Genomic DNA, 18,390 nt, shown 5'->3' with positions numbered 1-18,390 from the left:
TTTCTTTATATATATATATATATATATATATATATATATAGAAAAGAACATATATATTATATATATTAATTATATATTATATATTAATATATATTATATATTTATTTTATATTTATATAAATATAAATATTTATATTTATATAAATATAAAATACTTATAAAATTATATAAACACATAAATATAAATATTGATATATTAATATAATATAAAATATTTATATAGTATATATTTTATGTATTTTTAGATTTTATTTATTTATTTGGCAGAAAGAATCACAAGTAGGTGGGGGGGGTGGGGGGGGAAGCAGGCTCCCTGCTGAGCAGAGAGCCCAATGTGGGGCTCCATCCCAGAACCCTGAGATCATGACCTGAACTGAAGACAGAGGCTTAAACCACTGAGCCACCCCCAAGACACTCCCAAGACCACTTTTCAAAAAGGATCAAGATGTGATGACGGTACTGTTTCAAGCCAGATGTTTCATTCCCATTTCCTTTCCCTCTGATTTCTTTCCTTCACCCTACCGTGGGACTCCTAAGAAGGGGCCTTATTCCAGAGGAGTAGTGTGGGGGGCTGGGGAGGAAGGAAGGCTCTCAAGCGAAGGTTGCTGCAGAAGCCAGAATCCCTGGACGGTCCCTCCTGGGGATGTGAAGGTACCACCTCACCAGGACAAATGGAAGGCTGACTCTCTCCTCCCTGCTCACTGTGACAGTTTACGGAGAGGAAAGTTACATACTGTGTATGTTAACCGTTAGAGTTTCCTAGATACATCCTACCCTGATGGCCACGGTAGAGACCAGGAAACCGGAGGTGAAGCAAGTTGCTGAAGACCAGATTGGGAAGACACAAAGCCCAGGGTGCCCGCCCTCTACCCTGTTCTTCCTCTACTTCAGCCGCACTGAAACTGGCCCTGAATTTCTCCGCCTCTTCCCCCTCCTCTGACTGTTGCTGCCACTGCCACTATTTCAATATACTTTATGGCAGAGGTCAGTAAACTTTTTCTGCCAAAAGCTCAACGTTAAGTATCTGAGGCTGTGCCCACCACGGTGTCTGTTTCAACTATTCCACTATGCGGCTGCAATGCAAAGGCAGCCACAGATAACTACTTCAGTGGACGGCCGTGGCTGGGTTCCAATAAAACTTTATTGATGACCCTGAAATACGAACAATAAAACTTTATTGATGACCCTGAAATACGAAGTTCATATCATTTTCCTGTGTCCCAAGATACTGTTCTCCCTTTTTTTTCCTTCCAAACATTTAAAATTGTAAGCACCCCCCCAACCCCCCATTCTTAGGTCGGAGGCCAGACAAGCAGCAGCCTGGGTCCAGATCTGGCCTTGGTTTTACAATTGCCCTGAGGCATTATCCCTTAAGCCCTTAATCCAAAAGACATATTTTTCTTTAAATATCAAAATGCCTATTCTTTTTCAGGATTTCACTTATTTTTAAAAGGATTTATTTATGTATGTATTTATTTATTTAAGAGAGAGAGAGGAGCACCTGGGTGGCTCAGGGGGTTTAAGCCTCTACCTTCGGCTCAGGTCATGATCCTGGGGTCCTGGGATCGAGCCCCGCACTGGGCTCTCTGCTCAGTGGGAAGCCTGCTCCCCCACCACCACCTGTCTCTCTGCCTACTTGCGATCTCTGTCAAATAAATAAATAGATCTTTTAAAAAAAAAAAAAGAGAGAGAGAGAGAATGCATGTGCACAAGCAAGCAGGGCTCCATCCAAGGACCCTGGGATCATGACCCAAGCTGAAGACAGACACTTAACCGACTAAGCCAGCCAGTCACCCCTCTTTTTCAGAATTTCAAATGCACCCTTTCCATGCTATGTGATTCCAATAGGTGTTGAGGAAAACTGGGTCATCACTAGATCAGCGTTCCTATTTTATTGAAAAAATAACCACATGAGCCTGGTACCACCAGAGAAGGACAAAAGTCATTTTTAAGGTAAGAGACCCAAAGTTTAGCCTACAGATAATACTGAAAATACAGTTATACAGCAATTTTTAAAAAAAAATTAAGCCTGGGGCGGCTGGGTGGCTCAGTTGGTTAAGCATCCAATTCCTGATTTCGGCTCAGTTCATGATGATCTCAGGGTCGCAGGATCAAGCCCTGCAGAGGAGCTGAACATGGAGCCGCCTAAGACTGTCGCTCCTGCTCCCTCTGCCTCTCCCCCGCCCAACCCGCTCACCCTCTCTCTAAAAAATAATAGTAACGTGGGGTGGCTCAGTGGGTTAAGCCTCTGCCTTCGGCTCAAGTCATGATCTCAGGGTCCTGGCATCAAGCCCCTCATCGGGCTCTCTGCTCGGCAGGGAGCCTGCTTCCTGCCCCCTCCCCCACCCTGCCTGCCTCTCTGCCTACTTGTGATCTCTCTCTCTCTGTCAAATAAATAAAATAAAAAATATTTAAAAAAAAAAAAAAGAAAAAAATAGTAGTAACAGATAAATAAAAATGAGGCCTGACTTCAAAAGAGAAGAGTAACATTGACATTCACCATAACAGTTTCATTGGCTTCAGGGGCTGAATCGAGAAGATCATCTATTTCATCTCCAAGGACCATATCTCCATCATCCAAAAATGCTTCCGGCATCGTGAAGGGGGTCTTCCCTCCGTTCGCCAACACGGTCGATGGCAGGGAGCTCTCTTCCACTTGCAGCGGCAAAACGGAAGTTAAGGGCATCATGGGGACGGAGGCCAGCTCACTTCCCACTTGGTGAGAGAAGCCAGATGCAGGCACAGAGACAACGGGTACGGCTTCCTGCCTCGGAGTCAACAAATCTGTAACACGGACAGAAACGCATGCACTCGCCCTCAGTGGACCCACAGAAGACGAGCGTCAAGAGGCAGTAAGAGAAAAAGTGCAGAGCTAGGGGACACTAGGAAAGCGATTATAAAAATAAATGGAGAGACAGAGGTAAAGAAATTCAAATCAAAGGGTAAAAAGAATTCTAAAAGTGATTTGCTTTACCCAGGAATAAACATATCCCATTGTGAAAACGTATGCATGTTCTTCACGGTGCCCAGGCCCCTTCTGGCCAGAGCTGTGAGATGCTGGCGGGGGCCACAAGAGGTACTCAGGGGCCGCCTACCGACTTCCAGTAAAATCCATCCCTTACCCGCACAGCCAGCAACCAAAGGTCGTTTTCGAAATGATTCTTGCTTTAATACTAACAACCACACGGGAATCTTATCTGACAACACTACGAGGTACGCAGTGTCTAAAGCTGTCACTTTCTAGATAAAGAGGACAGGTGAAAACGTACCTGGCTCGATATCTTCCACAGAACAGTTCAAAGCCTGGAAATTAAACCAAAGAGCAGATCATAGTATCGGCAGGGTTCTAGGCTACAAGACGTCTTGTCCACGTCCCTCTAAGAAAGCAGCGCAAGTTCCCACAGAAAGCGGACTTCCTTCCAGTTGAGATCCAAGAAACAAATGGGACGTTCAGGGCCACGGGGCTAAGCAGGGCTGGTCTAGGGGCACCACTGCCTGCTGCTTGTGGACACTATTTCTCAACAGATCCTTAGGACCATGCCCGTTCCAGAGGGACTAGTCCCTCCACCGCTCACTCCCCAACTCACAATGGCATCCTAACTGCTCCAAGAAGACTTACCTTTAAAAAAACAACTTGTTCATTGTATTAAACCCAGTGACTCCCCAAATTAGTTAAGTGGCCCTGAGCCACTTTTTCTAAGAAAACCTAATATCTATGAACATCCTGGAAAACGCTCCACTGGCCTTCAGGAAACGCTGGTTAAAAGATATTACTTGAACTGTTTGTTTCTTTTTATAGGACAGGAAGCTCTGGCCAATTATGTGTCTGAGGAACAAAAAGCCCTCAAAAATAGACGCAAACCAAAAATATTAAAAGCAGAACTGCCAATGCTTCTATCTGTTCTTTTTTTTTTTTTTTTTTAACAAAAAGCTAAGAGTCTTACAGAAGGAATCACTTTACCTTGGCAGCCCCATCCCCAGGAACTGATTTTAATGAAAGCTGAAAGAAAATAAAGACATGAATTAAAAAAAAAAGAAAGAAAGAAAGAAAGAAAAGAAAATCAAGTTAAAAATAGAACTGGATCTAAGTTACAAAACAAAATGACAATCCCTCTTGGAGAGAACTCTGGCTTACCTCAGCCCTGACGTACGCTTTTCTTATCTTAAATCCCAATTTCTGAGCTAGTTCTTGAGTTAGTTTTATTACATGTTCATCCTGGGGGGGGGGGGTGAGAACAACGAAAATAAGATTAATGGAGGCTTCTATATACGGACTGTGATGACGAATAGGCAGAAAAGCAATGAACCTATTTTGTCCAGACACTTGCTTTCCGAGCGCTTTCTCAGGGCTCCAACTGAGCATGCGGACAGCTGGCTGGAAATATTAACTCTTTCAATGCCACTTGTCCACCCGGAAGCAAGAAGACGGTTACGACGTAAAACAACGAACCGAAGCACGAGATCCGTACCTGAGGCACTGCCAAGGAGCACTTTGCTACAGAGTCGTAAGCCTCTCTGTACCTTCCCAAGTCGCTGAGAGCCTTTGATTTCCGATAGAGAGCTTTGCAATTACTGGCATTTAAACTGAGGACAGCGTCACACTCCTCTAGAACTTTATCGTGGAAACCCTGGGGTGTGAGACCAGAGAAAAGTTAACCATAGCTCATTTCTTACACTGGTGGCTTCCTGCAAATGCAAACCCATGGAGACCCAGACTGCTACCCCCAACCCTTTTAAACTCTTGAGTCTGCAGTATCATTTTTCTTTCTGAAAATTATCTTCATTGCGAAATTTCAAATATGCAAAAGTACAAAGAAGATCACTCTCCATGTACCCAACCTCCGGATCAGATAAACATTAACATCTGACCAGAAAGGCCCCAGATCTTCAGGAAATAAAACTTCTCAGACACAGTTGATGCCCCAAGTGTCACTTTCCTGTCCTACTCTTTCCACTAGTTACCCTTTGGCGGAGCTCGTGAAAATGTCAGCTGGAGGGGGCACCTGGATGGCTCAGTGGGTTAAAGCCTCTGCCTTCGGCTCAGGTCATGATATCAGGGTCCTGGGATCGAGACCCACATCGGGCTCTCTGCTCAGCGGGGAGCCTTCACCCCCACCCCGCCCCAGCCTGACTCTCTGCCTACTTGTGATCTCCGTCAAATAAATAAATAAAAATCTTAAAAAAAAAAAAAAAAAAAAAGTCAGCTGGAGGGGGCACCTGGCTGGCTACCCTGGTTAGGCATCTGGTTCTTGGTTTGGGCTCGGTCCTGATCTCAGAGTCATGAGATTGAGCCCCACGTCAGGCTCGAAGCTCAGCAGGGAGTCTGCTGGAGGTTCTCCCTCTGCCCAGCCCCCATCCCCATGGGCATGCACATGTCCCCTCTCTCTCCCTCTCTCAAAAAAACAAATCTTTAAAAAAAAAAAAAAAAAAGTCACCTGGAAATGTAACTCCGAAACAGCTAGCCGATGAAAAATCCACTACGGAAAACAAATCTGTGAACACCTGTGTCTTCCGGCATCAAGAAGCCCAGAAGCCAGACTCACATGGCAACTCCAAGGACCAGTCCAAGAAACAGAGTATTTCTAAAATCCCTAAACATTTAGCCAAAGCTGATTTTTCAAAGCCTCAAGCCACTCTAAAGGCGTCAGTAATGTCTTTCTTCAAAATAGAAATTAGAAAATTGACTTTTAATGTACTATATCATTGAAAATGTCTTTTTCTCTCTAGAAACGCTGTTTTAAAAGAAATCACAACTCACCATGTTAGAATAGCAAGCAATACGATTTATATGCAGCTTTTCAATTATTTCTTTAGGGATGACAATTTCTTCAGACTTTGCATAACCAGCGATATTCAAAGCTTCTGTGTACTGGCTTATTGAGTTGTTCCAATCACGTTCCCGATAAACATCATTGCCTTCATTAAAAAGATTTCTCACAAGAGCACGTAAATATACCTTAAAAAAAGAAAGGGACCACTTGAAGCCCTTTACGGAACAAGTCCAGGTTTAAGGAAATTATCGTTTTTGTACCAAAACTTCCTGAGCCTTTGATGAAACAGAACAAGAAACACAGCTCTAAGAAACTGGGAACCCAGAACCTGCCGCCATCTCAGCAAGGGCTTCATCTTGCTCACTTTTTAAAGAGGAAATTCCATTTCTCATGGAGAGAAATGCAGCAAAGTATTTGTTCACATCCCCAACTCTGTGCCTATGAGAAAGTCCTACAACGGGAAACTCTAGGTCACAAAGAAAGAGCATTGTAAGTTTCTGACCAGTATTTCTTAACTGCCTTCCAAAGGGGCAGTAACACTGAACACATCTAGCAGTTTCCTTCATGGCACCCCCCTCCCAAAACGGGGTAGGATGTGTGCATCTGTGCATGTGTACACATAAAACCCCTACCGATTGCTACGTGAAAAACTGTCCCCTTTCTTATGTGGATGTCTGATTACCAACAATTTCTCACATTTTGTTGTTGTTGTTGTTTCTGTACCTTTTTTTGTTTGTTTCAGAGGTAGAATTTTAGGATTCATCAGTTGCAAATAATGTCCCACATTTTTATGGACCATTGTATTTCCTCTTTTGTAAATGTTCACTCAAGTCAATTACAGATTGGGGAGTGGGTGGTAAACCTTTTCCTCACCAAGGAAGTGTAGTATGCACATCCTTTCGGTATATATAAAAGTTCTGAAGTTTCAGTATATGTTCCTTCATGATTTCTATCAGTGCTTTAATGTTTTTAAAAGTCAAGACCAGATAAATAGTACAAGAACAGACAAATATTCAAGTCTGCAGTCTCGTTTTGCAAAATTCCTGTCTAAGCTGACAAAGGTAGTAAAGAACACTGGACAGATCAACCTTTAATAAGGGAGGTGACTTGTGACCTGCCACTTCATCTCTCGGGAACCCCGTCCCAAATGTCAGGACTAGAAAATGAACTGTAAAATGAACGGATTGTTCTGAGTATTTCCGAGCCATAATACTGATTGTACATCTGTTTGAAGAGAGGGAGGGAAGGAAGAAGGAAAAAGGCAGAGAAGGAAACTGAGAAGAGGGGGAGAGAGAGAGGCAGAGAGAAAGAAGGAACATTTAGAAGGATCAAAACAGAGACAAGAAGCCACACGTGAACGAACAGTCCATACCAGGGCCTTTAGTCCAAGACCCAGGGAACCGGGCTTTCACTGTGATTCTAACTAGCTTCATCTCTCGCTCTCCCCTCTTAGGATCCAGGCACCCTTTACTCCTGTTAGAGCCTCTCTTCTCCTAAATTAAGAGCGTGTGTGCACTTTCCTTTGCGACATAATCTGTCCCCCTTATTTTCAATGAGCTAAGAGGTAGGCTAATGGTATTTTTCAAAGGTCTCAGAAGAAAAATTAGTGTAAACTACCCTCCTGGAGGGAAGACAATACAGGACAACTGTCCACCTGTTCCAACAAATACCATTGTCTCATATGTGCATAAGACCGGCAAACTCTCTAAGCGCCCAGAGAGTCAATGTTTCAGGCTTTGCAGGCCAGACGGTCTCTGTCTCGGCTACCATACGTCATGCAAACAGCCACAGATAATATATTAACAAATAGGTGTGGCTGGGCTCCAATAAAACTTTATTCATAGCAACAGACAACGGGCCACATTCGGCCCACAAAGCCATGGTCGGCCAACCCCCACTAAATGTGATAGTTCTCAGGCTACTTGCAGAGCTTTTAGGCAGACGTTCCCCATCATTACCGCATACTGTTCCTGTGTTCCTGGGTATGACAGTGGTGACCTAGGAAGAAGAAACCAAGTAACTGTAATTATTGGGCTCTAATCAGGATTTCTTGATCCAGAAGTCATTGTAAAACAGGTTCTATTAGCTTGCCTCAGGTTCAAAGCACATCTGGAAGACCTACCTCTCTTTTAACACCACCACTCACATATAAGGTAGGTATGGGGAAAGAAGAATCTGTAACTCTTCCTTTATGTTCTCTTTAGTAAGTGGAACACTTTTCTTCTCCAACCTACATCTACTAAAAGAAGGCTTAATTCCTCAAATACCAAAAAATCTGTGAAATAGCATCGAACCACTAAGAGCTGTGACTGAGTCGCTGTATACAGAGAAGGTGGTCTCCTTCCCGGGAAGAACATGGAGGCCCCTCCGCCGGGACAAGTCCGCCCGGGCCCCGGACTGTACATCCCCGCCATGCTCTGCCACCCTCGAGAAGGCTAGTTAAAGCCCAAGCTTCTTAACAGAAATGTTTGATTATAAAAGCCCTGCATACAAGTTCATTCTCAGTCACTTTCCAGTCTTCAGAAGTGTTCTGATGGGATTAGGTACCAATTCCTCTCGGTTTAACATTTTCAGAGACACTGAAGGATTTTAGTTCTAAAAATCAGGGACAGTAAGTTACACTTCAGAACAAGAAATCAAAAGTACAAGAGCAAAAACTATTGCTGCATAAAAATACCTCATTTCAGACCTGAATTAAGGGCACTTATAAACCAGATTTAAGATTTCTTTTTTTTTTTTTTTTTTAAGATTTTATTTATTTATTTGACAGAGAGAAATCACAAGTAGATGGAGAGGCAGACAGAGAGAGAGAGGAAGGGAAGCAGGCTCCCTGCTGAGCAGAGAGCCCGATGCGGGACTCGATCCCAGGACCCTGAGATCATGACCTGAGCCGAAGGCAGCGGCTTAACCCACTGAGCCACCCAGGCGCCCCAAGATTTAAGATTTCTTAATCAGGGGCGCCTGGGTGGCTCAGTGGGTTGAAGCCTCTGCCTTCGGCTCAGGGTCCTGGAATCGAGCCCAGCATCGGGCTCTCTGCTCAGCGGGGAGCCTGCTTCTTCCTCTCTCTCTGCCTGCCTCTCTGCCTACTTGTGATCTCTCTCTGTCAAATAAATAAATAAAATCTTTTAAAAAAAAGACTTCTTAATCCAATATAAAAAGTACAGTTGACCTCTCGAACAACACGGGCTCCACCTATATAACTTTCTCTTTTTCAACAAATACAATATAGTACTGTAAACGTATTTTCTCTTCCTTATGACTTTCTTACCACTTTGTTTCTCCAGCTTGCTTTACCTTAAAACAGAAATAATACATATAACGTACGAAATGTGTTCATTGACTGTTTATGTTATTGGTCAGGCTTCCAGTCACCAGTAGGCTATCAGTAGTTACATTTTTGGGAGTCAAAGGTTATATGTGGACTTTAAATTGGCGGGGGGGAGGGGCGGTCTGCACCCCCTCGCCCCGCGTTGTTCGAGGGTCAGCTGCACCATGTGCCGCGAACGCAGGTACGAGTCAAGCCCTTACTGTATAAACTGCAGTCCTTCCTTAATGTTCTGCTGCCTTTTTCTTCTCTCCTCGGACACACTGGACATGTTACCCCACACATCCACGTTCTAAATGATCGATCTGGAAAGAAACAAGCCACAGGGTTATATCAGGCCTAGGGCTCCTGGACCCCAATGATAACACCGATAAGTTGCGGTCCTGCCACGCAATTACTTGTGGCCACGTCCCTCTCTGCTGCCTTGACTCTGGGGTCCCCGACGCTGAGAACCCTGACTTATCCAGATGGTCTGGGCCGCCCAGCGCACAGAAGCATCGGGTCCTCACTCTCTTTCAAGGTCCAACAGCCACACTTATTCAGCATTCTCCACCTGGACAATCACCATGAAAAAGTCATTTTCCTCCACGACCCTCTCCACCTCCCCCCCTTCAGCTCCAAGTTTTGTTCCTTCCCTTTCCATACGCACGCACGCAGAAGCTGCCGCTAAAACAGTCCTGGCCTTGTTTGGCTTCTGGAAGCTCTCCAGAAGTGGAAAGGTTTCACATCCGCTTGCCTGGGAGGGAGTCTGACTTCCTGGTAAGCAGAGCGGAAACCCTATACATATTTTGTTGTACAAACTTCTGAAATAATCCTTGGGGATACAACTGATAGAATAAAAAATCTGAATGAAGTCATTCATTTGGAATTTTCTAGAAAGTAAGTGTTTACTGGCAAATGTCAACACCAGTCAAAGCTATTTGTGTCTGCCTCCCCAGCACCCCCCCACCGACCATCACTATTCATTAAGCAATTCCCGGCAAGTTAAGGGAGAACCACAGGGAAGAGATCAATGATAAAACACCATCTCCCAGCATCCTAAACCAGGGTTTCTCCAGCTCAGTGGTTCGGGACAGACAGTCCTTTATTTTGGGGACTGCCCTGTGCACAGTAGGATGTTAGCAGCACCGCTAGCCAGCCCCCGCTGATGCCGGTAGCACCCCTCCCCCAGCACGACAACCAGAAGTACCTCCACAGTTTGTTAAATGCCCCCTGGCAGGGGTGAGGAGGGCGCACAGGTTTCCGGCATGAGTGCTGGGACCTAAGCCTCAGATGACATCTGCTCACACGAACAGTGCACGGGAACGCATGTGGCGAATGGGGAACTTGCACTCAGGCTTTGTAGCAGAAATGTTTTAGTTTCACTATTGCTTGACATTCATAGTTTTATTTTTAAATCTACCTGTTTCAAAATGTAGGGGATAGGGAGGAGCTCTGGAATGCCCCAAACGAAGGTAACTGGTGATCACTTTTTTCATCTTTTAAATACTGTCAGTTCTAAATATTTTGATCTTCTGCCCAAGCCGTTACTTTACTGAAGTCTTTATATGTGAAATGATCTATCTGGGGTTGGCTTTAAAATATTTCAGCAAGGGGGGCGCCTGGGTGGCTCAGTCAGTTAAGCATCTGCCTTCCGCCCAGGTCATGATCCCAGGGTTCTGGGATGGAGTCAGGCTCCCTACTCAGCAGGCTCCTCACTGAGCCTGCTTCTCCGTCTCCCTCTGCCTGCAGCTCTGCCTGCTTGTGCTTTCTCTCTGTTAGATAAATAAATAAAACCTAACTTCCTTTAAAAAAAAAAAAATTCCAGCAGGGCACCTGGACAGCCTAATCAGGTGAGCATCTGACTCTCCCATCTCAGCTCAGGTCCCTTTTTTTTTTTTTTTAAAGATTTTATTTATTTATTTGACAGCAAGAGACACAGCGAGAGAGGGAACACAAGCAGGGTGATTGGGAGAGGAAGAAGCAGTTTTCCCGCTGAGCAGGAAGCCCGATGTGGGGCTCGATCCCAGGACCCTGGGATCACGACCTGAGTTGAAGGCAGACGCTTAATGACTTAGCCACCCAGGTGCCCCTCAGCTCAGGTCCTGATCAAGTTAAAGCCCCATGCTGGGTGTGGAGCCTACCTTAAAAAACATCAAATCCAATCAGTGGGTTAAAGCCTCTGCCTCCCGCTCAGGTAGCGATCCCAGAGTCCTGGGATAGAGCCCAGTGTCAGGCTCTCTGCTCAGCAGGGAGCCTGCTTCCCACCCCACCCCCGCCCACCTGCCTCTCTGCCTACTTGTAATCTCTGTCCAATAAATAAATAAAATCTTTTAAAAAAATCAAATCAGACCAAATATTCCAGTAACCAGAAAAAAAAAAAAAAGTGGGGTGGGGACGAAATAGCAGAATGCAGCCAATGGGTGATAAACACAGGGATTCTTTCTACTTCGTCAATATTTGACATATTTCCAAAATAAAACATTTCCAAAGCCCATGACATGGAAAGCAAATGGCATTACTTCTGGAGTTTGTTCTTCAGGTAATCTAGCTTAAAGGGGGACGAGTGGGTGGAAATGAAATAAGACTGCCAAAAATATGGCCTCGCCTGTCCCAACTGGCGATGGGAAGTGTGTGTGGGGGGGGGGCCTCTCCACTTCCACCTGTACATATCTGACCATTTACTGAACAAAAGAAGTTTAAATTTCTACTTGCATGTACAAAGTTATTTAAGGAGGCACTGTTTGTAAAAGAAAAAGTTTAAAAATGTACTTGATACCTATCAAGATGTAAGTGGATTGGGCCAGAAAAAAACTGCCCTGGAAGCAAAAGACAGGTAAGATCCAAGTGTCCACAACACAATCCAGTTGTGATTTAAAAAAAAAAAAAAGGGTGGGGGAGACTATATAGTCACATTTGCTCGTAGATCCACAAAACAGCTCCAGACGATGGGGCGCCTGGGTGGCTCAGAGGGTTAAGCCTCTGCCTTCGGCTCGAGTCATGATCTCAGGCTCTTGGGATCGAGCCCCACGTCGGGCTCTCTGCTCAGCAGAGAACCTGCTTCCCTTCCTCTCTCTCTGCCTGCCTCTCTGTCTGCTTGTGATCTCTGTCTGTCAAATAAATAAAATCTTAAAAAAAAAAAAACAAAAAAAAACTTTCTTCCTGAACCCTCTAAGTGAATTACAGCTGAGAAAAAATTTTTGGTATTTTTAAAAAACCTTTGTAGCCTCTGAACCGTTCCTTGAAAAGATGACGTAAGGAACCACCTAGCCTTTTTTCTCTTTTATTTAAAATGAGGCCAATTTTTGGGAAGACTTGGTGGCTCATTCAGTTAAGCGTCTGCCTTCTGCTCAGGTGACGACCTCAGGGTCCTAGAATGGAGCCCCCCAGAGAGCTCCATGCTCAGCAAGGAGTGTGCTTGTCCCTCTCCCTCTGCCTCTGTGCTCTCTTTCTCTATCAAATAAATAAAATCTTCAAAAAATAAAAATAAAATAATAAAGTGGGACCCTTTTAGGGCAAGAGCTTACCGCTCAAAGGCACCCAGAATAACACTTGGCGGGGGGGCGGGGGGGGAGGTGGTCACAGCAGTCAGGCCTGAAAGTCAGTAACAAAAGAAGAGCCTACCCAAAGCAAGAACCCTTCCCTATCTTCAACGAACAGGACCCCTTCCTCCCCACCTACAGGGAAGGTGGGGAATTAGCCTGAGGTCCCTGCTGGCCTAGAAGGGACTCTGGGATCAGGATAATCCGCCGAGTTAATAGTCTTAGAGCTATTTCCCCAGAAAAGTGCCAGAAAACCTTGAACCTCGACCTTTTAAGGACAAAGGGCAGGCAGCAAAGAGCTGACAACTCAAGCAGGCGATTAGGAAAAAATAAGATGGCAGGCTCTTTTAATAGCGTGAAACACATGCCTCCTTTAGATGGTTAAAGATTTGGGAACATAGTTACCAGGTGACAGTCAAAGACAGTAGGATAGGGGATCTCGTGTTCCTCTAGTTCTCTCCCCCGAAACTGCACTACGACAAACTGTTCACAGAGCTGGGTTACAAATCTTTCTCAATGAACACCACATACCTATGTTCCGCAGGGAATATTTTGCCATTTATCCCATCTGCCCGTCTTTGTCCACCCGCCCGTCCCTCTGTCCATCCATCCATCCACCTTACTATTTTGATATACTGCAAAGTGGCAGACGTCAATTATAATTCACCAGTACGCATGTCAGCACGCACAATATTACCCTAGATTTCAATGTTTGTTTACAGTGTTTTTAAAGTAAAATGCAGAAACTTTTTTTCCTTGTAAAACATACAAATTTCAAGGCACGTTCTGAACAAAGGGTACACTCATGTCGTCCGGCCCCAGCCGCCCCCCTACCTTGATAGAACACCCCTCCAGTCACTCTAGGAAGTTCCCTCAGGCCCCCTCCCCAGCCAATCCCTGCCACGCCCCTACCCCTGGCAATCTCTGTCCTGATTTTCTTCCATTCCAGCTGAGTTTCACCTGAGAAATACACCCACGCCTTTCCCGTTTTTGAAAGAAAGAAAAGATAGGTGGCTCAGTGAGTTACACGGCTGCCTTTGGCTCAGATCATGATCTCAGGGTCCTGGGATCGAGTCCCGCATCTCCCCCAGCCTACTGCTCCCCCTGCTTGTGCATGCACTCTCTCTAACAAATAAATAAACAAATAAATCTGAAAAAAAATTTAATAAAAAAAGATAAATGTTTTATACATCATCTTATTTTGGGATCCAGTTAAAATCTGGCCTTGATTTTATTTTATTTTTTTTTAGATTTTATTTATTTATTTGACAGAGAGCACAAGTAGGCAGAGAGGCAGGCAGAGAGAGAGAGAGGAGGAAGCAGGCTCCCTGCAGAGCAGAGAGCCCAATGGGGGGCTGGATCCCAGGACTCTGGGATCATAACCTGAGCCGAACGCAGAGGCTTTAACCCACTGAGCCACCCAGGTGCCCCTGGCCTCGATTTTAAAGTGAGGAAGGATCCGATCAACTTAATCCAACAGCTACTTTTCTTATTCAAACTCCGCAGAGCAGGACAGGCATCCACTCCTACCTTGAGACTGGGGCCTCATCTCCAGCGGGCCTCCAAACAGGAGAGCCCTGGGGCTTTGCTGGAGCCCCTCCTCTTCCCCAGCCGCACCCCCCCCCCCGCACCCCCCCCTCACCCCCTGGACCTCCTGCACCACCCGGGGCTCAAGACCCTCCTCCACCCCGACCCTGCCCCGCCCCCGCCCCCTCTGGCAGTTCTACTAGAGGTCTCCTAGACATCACGGACTGTTTAAGAAGTAAGATTTTAATACTAGGATGGTGAAAAGGAATGTCTCCTCGCCTGTCACTAGGCCACCCATGCGCCCTTCCTCAAGGCAAGAGAGCATCTCGACTGCAGCAGTGGCTCCGTGAATCCACGCAGGGGATAAAATTGCATAGACAGACACACACCCAAGTGCACGGACAACCTGATCAGAGCAAGAGCCTGTACTCTGGTTAACAGTATTCTCTAATCTCAGTTTCCTGGCTTTGATCCGCCACTACAGTGACATGAGATGGCACCGCTGGGGGAAATGGACGAAGGGTTCGTGGGCCTCTAGACACCACTTTCGCAATTTCCTGTGAGCTTGTAATTATTTCAAACTAAAGAGTTCAACCCACCCTGTGCGTCTGTCATTTTCTATACCATCTGGGGCTCCCAATGTGTTCTGCACTTGCTTCTGTCTCTCCGCACCTAACCTCAAAGGTCACTCCCTACCAGGGGACATGAGAAGCTGCTTTAACTGCTGGGATCTGGTCTTACCATCACTTCTGATGATGCGCATTTGGGTTGTTTCCAGTCTCTACAGTACACCAGGCACCCGGGACTTTTCATGTGTGTGTCCATGTGTGTGTGTGTGTGTTTGTGTGTGTGTGTGTGTAGATACGCATACATCTGTATCTTCAAAGAAATGCCACGGGCTAAAGGCAGCATGCGTTTGTTTATTTCACCAGCCACTGCCAAGGTAGAACACGAACCTGCCCCACATCGCACGGGAGCCCCGATTTTACCACTTCATGGACCACTCCTGCCAACTAGGGAGGTTAAGAAACGTGTGACAGTGGGGTGACAATGTGACGAGCTTTTTGTCTCAGCCCTTCTGTCACTAGGGAGGCTGCTCTAAGAGTCATGTCATTTGCACTTCCTTCTCCGTGAACGGTCTGCTTGGATCTTTTGCCCATTTTTCCTTCCATTCTGAGCTCTTCTCAGTCAGGAAAGCTCTTGACAGAGTGAGGAAAGCCGACTTTTGTGGTGGTGGTGTTGATCTTCCCCATTCGATGTCATTCCTTCCTGGTTTCCTATGGTTTCTGACAGAAGCTTTTATCTCTAAGTGGCTGAATGTATCAATATTTTCTTTCAGGGCACCTGCATTCAGACACACTCGCATACACCTTCGCCAGTCTGAAATTAGAACTGCATGTTTTCTCTGAATACTCTTATTGTTTCACCAAAAAAAATTTTTTTTAACGTGACCCACCAGTGGACTGTAAGAAGTGATGCAGGGATATGTCTAATTCCCTTCCAAAGAGCTACCTGGTCTCCAAGCAGCATTTAAAACCACCATCTACGTCTATGCCGATATGCATAAGGCTGTGACATATATGAATTTCTGAGCCATCTCGGATTTTTACTCAGCACTTCTGACTTGAACAGTCCCAATTCGAGGCCCTCCCGCCAATCCAAACCCTTTGCTCAATCTTAACTTTTCAGTAATGAAACCCACCTTCTCGCCCCTTGCTCCAATCAGACCCCTGGCACCATCCTCGTCTTTCTCTCCCATCTCACCTCCGTCAGCCCCTTGACAAAGCCCACAAGTGACACTGCAGAGTATGTGCAGGGCCCCCCAAATCTGGCCACGGCGCAGGCTTCCTCCGCCACCCCGAGCCGGATCACAGATCCACAGGTCGTCCCACTCACTCACGTGGATGTCGCAATATCCTCCTTTCCTGAGCTCCCAGTCTTCTCCACTGCCCCCTCCCCCCACCACTTCCCACACTAAACTAAAAGGAATGTTCTTTTAAACACACAAATCAGATGTTACAGCCCTGCTTTAACTCCTTCAGGGGCTTCCCTGGGCACTTAGATAAAAAATCCAGAGTCCTTATCGGGACCTGTCCTAGCCCGGAGGAGCCTCCAACCTCTTCTCTCCCACCTTCGTGCACTCACGCATTCAGCTCCCATCACACTGGGCTTCTGCAGGTTCGCAGATGAGTCAAGGGCTCTGGGCATTGTGCTTGCTCATCCCTCCACCCAAAACACACTTCCCAGAACCTCACAGAGCTGGTTCCTTTTCCCCTGGAGTCCTGGCTTAAATATCACCTTTAAGGGCCTTCCCTTATCCCCTCCACTGTTGCCTTATCCCATGTTCACTGTGCTGTTTGCTTCCAGAGGTCCCTTGTGTTTCTTAGTCCTGATTATCTACCAACATCTGGATCCAGGTCAATATATATTTGAATGGAAGAACGAATGACGGGGCCAAGCATAAAGGGAATGCTTCTTGGGTGGCTCAGTGGGTTAAGCCTCTGCCTTCGGCTCAGCTCATGACCCCAGGGGGTCCTGGGACCAAGCCCCACATCAGGCTCTCTCCTCAGCAGGGAGCCTGCTTCCCCCCTCCCCCACGCCTCTCTGCCTACTTGTGATTTCTGTCAAATAATAAAATCTTTAAAAAAAAAAAAAAGGAGAATGCTTCTTACAAAAGGCCCGAGAGTTAACACCCAACATGAAAGGGCAGGCGTGACAACGGAGGGTCCCAGGGAGGAAATGACCAGGCAGACAGAGTTGGCTATGATGGGACTCTGCCTCCTACCTGCTAGGGGAACAAGGTGGGGAGGAAATCAACACAACAGGGACCAACCAGAGACACCGACAGAGAGAAAGACCACAAGCGACCCATGAAGGAGCACAGTGATGGGTTTCCTTCACCGCCAACAGCCGAGAAGCACAGCAGACAGACACACTTCTCCCTAAATAAAAGGGAACCAGAATGGGATAGTGCACTTTAAAGCAAGAAACTCAACTAGATATAAATCTCACTGGATTATCTGCAATTTTACACGCTGGAATATCCTCATCATCTCCTCTTTCTTCCATCAGCTGATTTTAAACCTGTCACTCATTCCGAAGTTTTAGGTAAGGCAGAAAGGTGCCCTCGGTCTTCATTACAGTTCCTTATTTACTCAGCGCCTATACAGTGAAACTGATCATACTCAAGTCTGGTACAAAACACAACGCTAGAAGCTGGACACTGTACTCATATACGTGGCATTTTAGCTTCACTAGACAACTTTAGAAACTAGCTCCCATTAAGAAAAGACACCGCGGTAACTGAATACGTGATTGCAACATAGTGTAGAGACGGAACAATAGCTAACACTTGGCGCCCTTACTGGATGCCAAGCATTGTTCTACGTGCTGTGCATGTATTAAATCATTTAATCCTCATAATAGTCTCAAGAGATAGGTACCATGAGGAAATTTTGCATAGTGAAGTGACACAAGCAGTCCAGGATCACGGCTAGGAAAGTGGCAGAGCTGGATTTCAGAGCCAGACAGGCTGGCTCCAAGCCCGAATTCTTATCCACCAGGCTATTCTGCACTGTAAGTGGCAGTGATGCCAGGAGCAGGGCGAGTACTCTAAGTCAGCCCCGGGCTGGGCTCTGAAAGACAAATACAGCTCTGGCAGACAGGTGGGCATTTTAAGGACACTCCAGGGGGACAGAATAAACACACCTCTGCATACTCACACACACACAGTGACACGCTCAAGGAACACCATTTAAGAAACTTAGAGCAAAGGGTTTCCATGGGGATGCAACATACTCAAGGAGGTAGGATAACAGTCCAGGGAAAATCTGCATGTGGAAATATGCTTCACCCATAACATAATGTGTTTAAACACAATAACTGAATACTATACAGTCGTACAAGACATACACAGCAAAAGAGAAAGTGAGCAGCGTTTATGCACACTGTTTGTATTTTCTCCTAAAAAAATATTCCTAGGGGCACCTGGGTGGCTCAGTGGGTTAAGCCTCTGCCTTCAGCTCAGGTCATGATCTCAGGGTCCTGGGATCGAGCCCCACATTGGTCTCTCTGCTTGGTGGGGAGCCTGCTTCCCCCTCTCTCTCTGCCTGCCTCTCTGCCTACTTGTGATCTCTCTCTGTCAAGTAAATAAATAAAATCTTTAAAAAAAAAAAAGATATTCCTAAATTTCAAGTGAAAAATTATAGTTACCAGTCCAAATTAAATTGTATCCTCAGACTCAAGC

General features: G+C 45.8%; 1 protein-coding gene across 3 annotated transcripts in view; it reads right to left on the bottom strand.

The window, feature by feature from the left end:
• Window positions 1–18,390, bottom strand: part of ZC3H7A (zinc finger CCCH-type containing 7A) — a 37,448-nt gene that overhangs the window by 16,934 nt on the left and 2,124 nt on the right. Inside the window, exons 1-9 of one of the 3 annotated variants that reach the window (XM_032327681.1) lie at window positions 9,495–9,963; window positions 9,300–9,401; window positions 7,730–7,769; window positions 5,759–5,956; window positions 4,470–4,628; window positions 4,136–4,216; window positions 3,962–4,000; window positions 3,270–3,303; window positions 2,501–2,784 (exon numbers count right to left, since the gene is read on the bottom strand). In XM_032327681.1, the coding sequence (XP_032183572.1) occupies window positions 2,501–2,784; window positions 3,270–3,303; window positions 3,962–4,000; window positions 4,136–4,216; window positions 4,470–4,628; window positions 5,759–5,956; window positions 7,730–7,769; window positions 9,300–9,367 (903 nt within the window). In that variant the 5' untranslated portion in view covers window positions 9,368–9,401; window positions 9,495–9,963. Of the gene's footprint in view, window positions 1–2,500; window positions 2,785–3,269; window positions 3,304–3,961; window positions 4,001–4,135; window positions 4,217–4,469; window positions 4,629–5,758; window positions 5,957–7,697; window positions 7,770–9,299; window positions 9,402–9,494; window positions 9,964–18,390 lie in introns of those variants that run through there. The other 2 variants (XM_032327680.1, XM_032327682.1) reach the window with 2 other exon arrangements.

The sequence above is a fragment of the Mustela erminea genome, chromosome 20 (assembly GCF_009829155.1).
Source record: "Mustela erminea isolate mMusErm1 chromosome 20, mMusErm1.Pri, whole genome shotgun sequence".
Classification (NCBI taxonomy): Eukaryota; Metazoa; Chordata; class Mammalia; order Carnivora; family Mustelidae; genus Mustela; species Mustela erminea.
The sequence above is the reverse complement of the archived record's forward strand: the minus strand, read 5'-3'. Positions and strand labels throughout refer to the sequence as shown.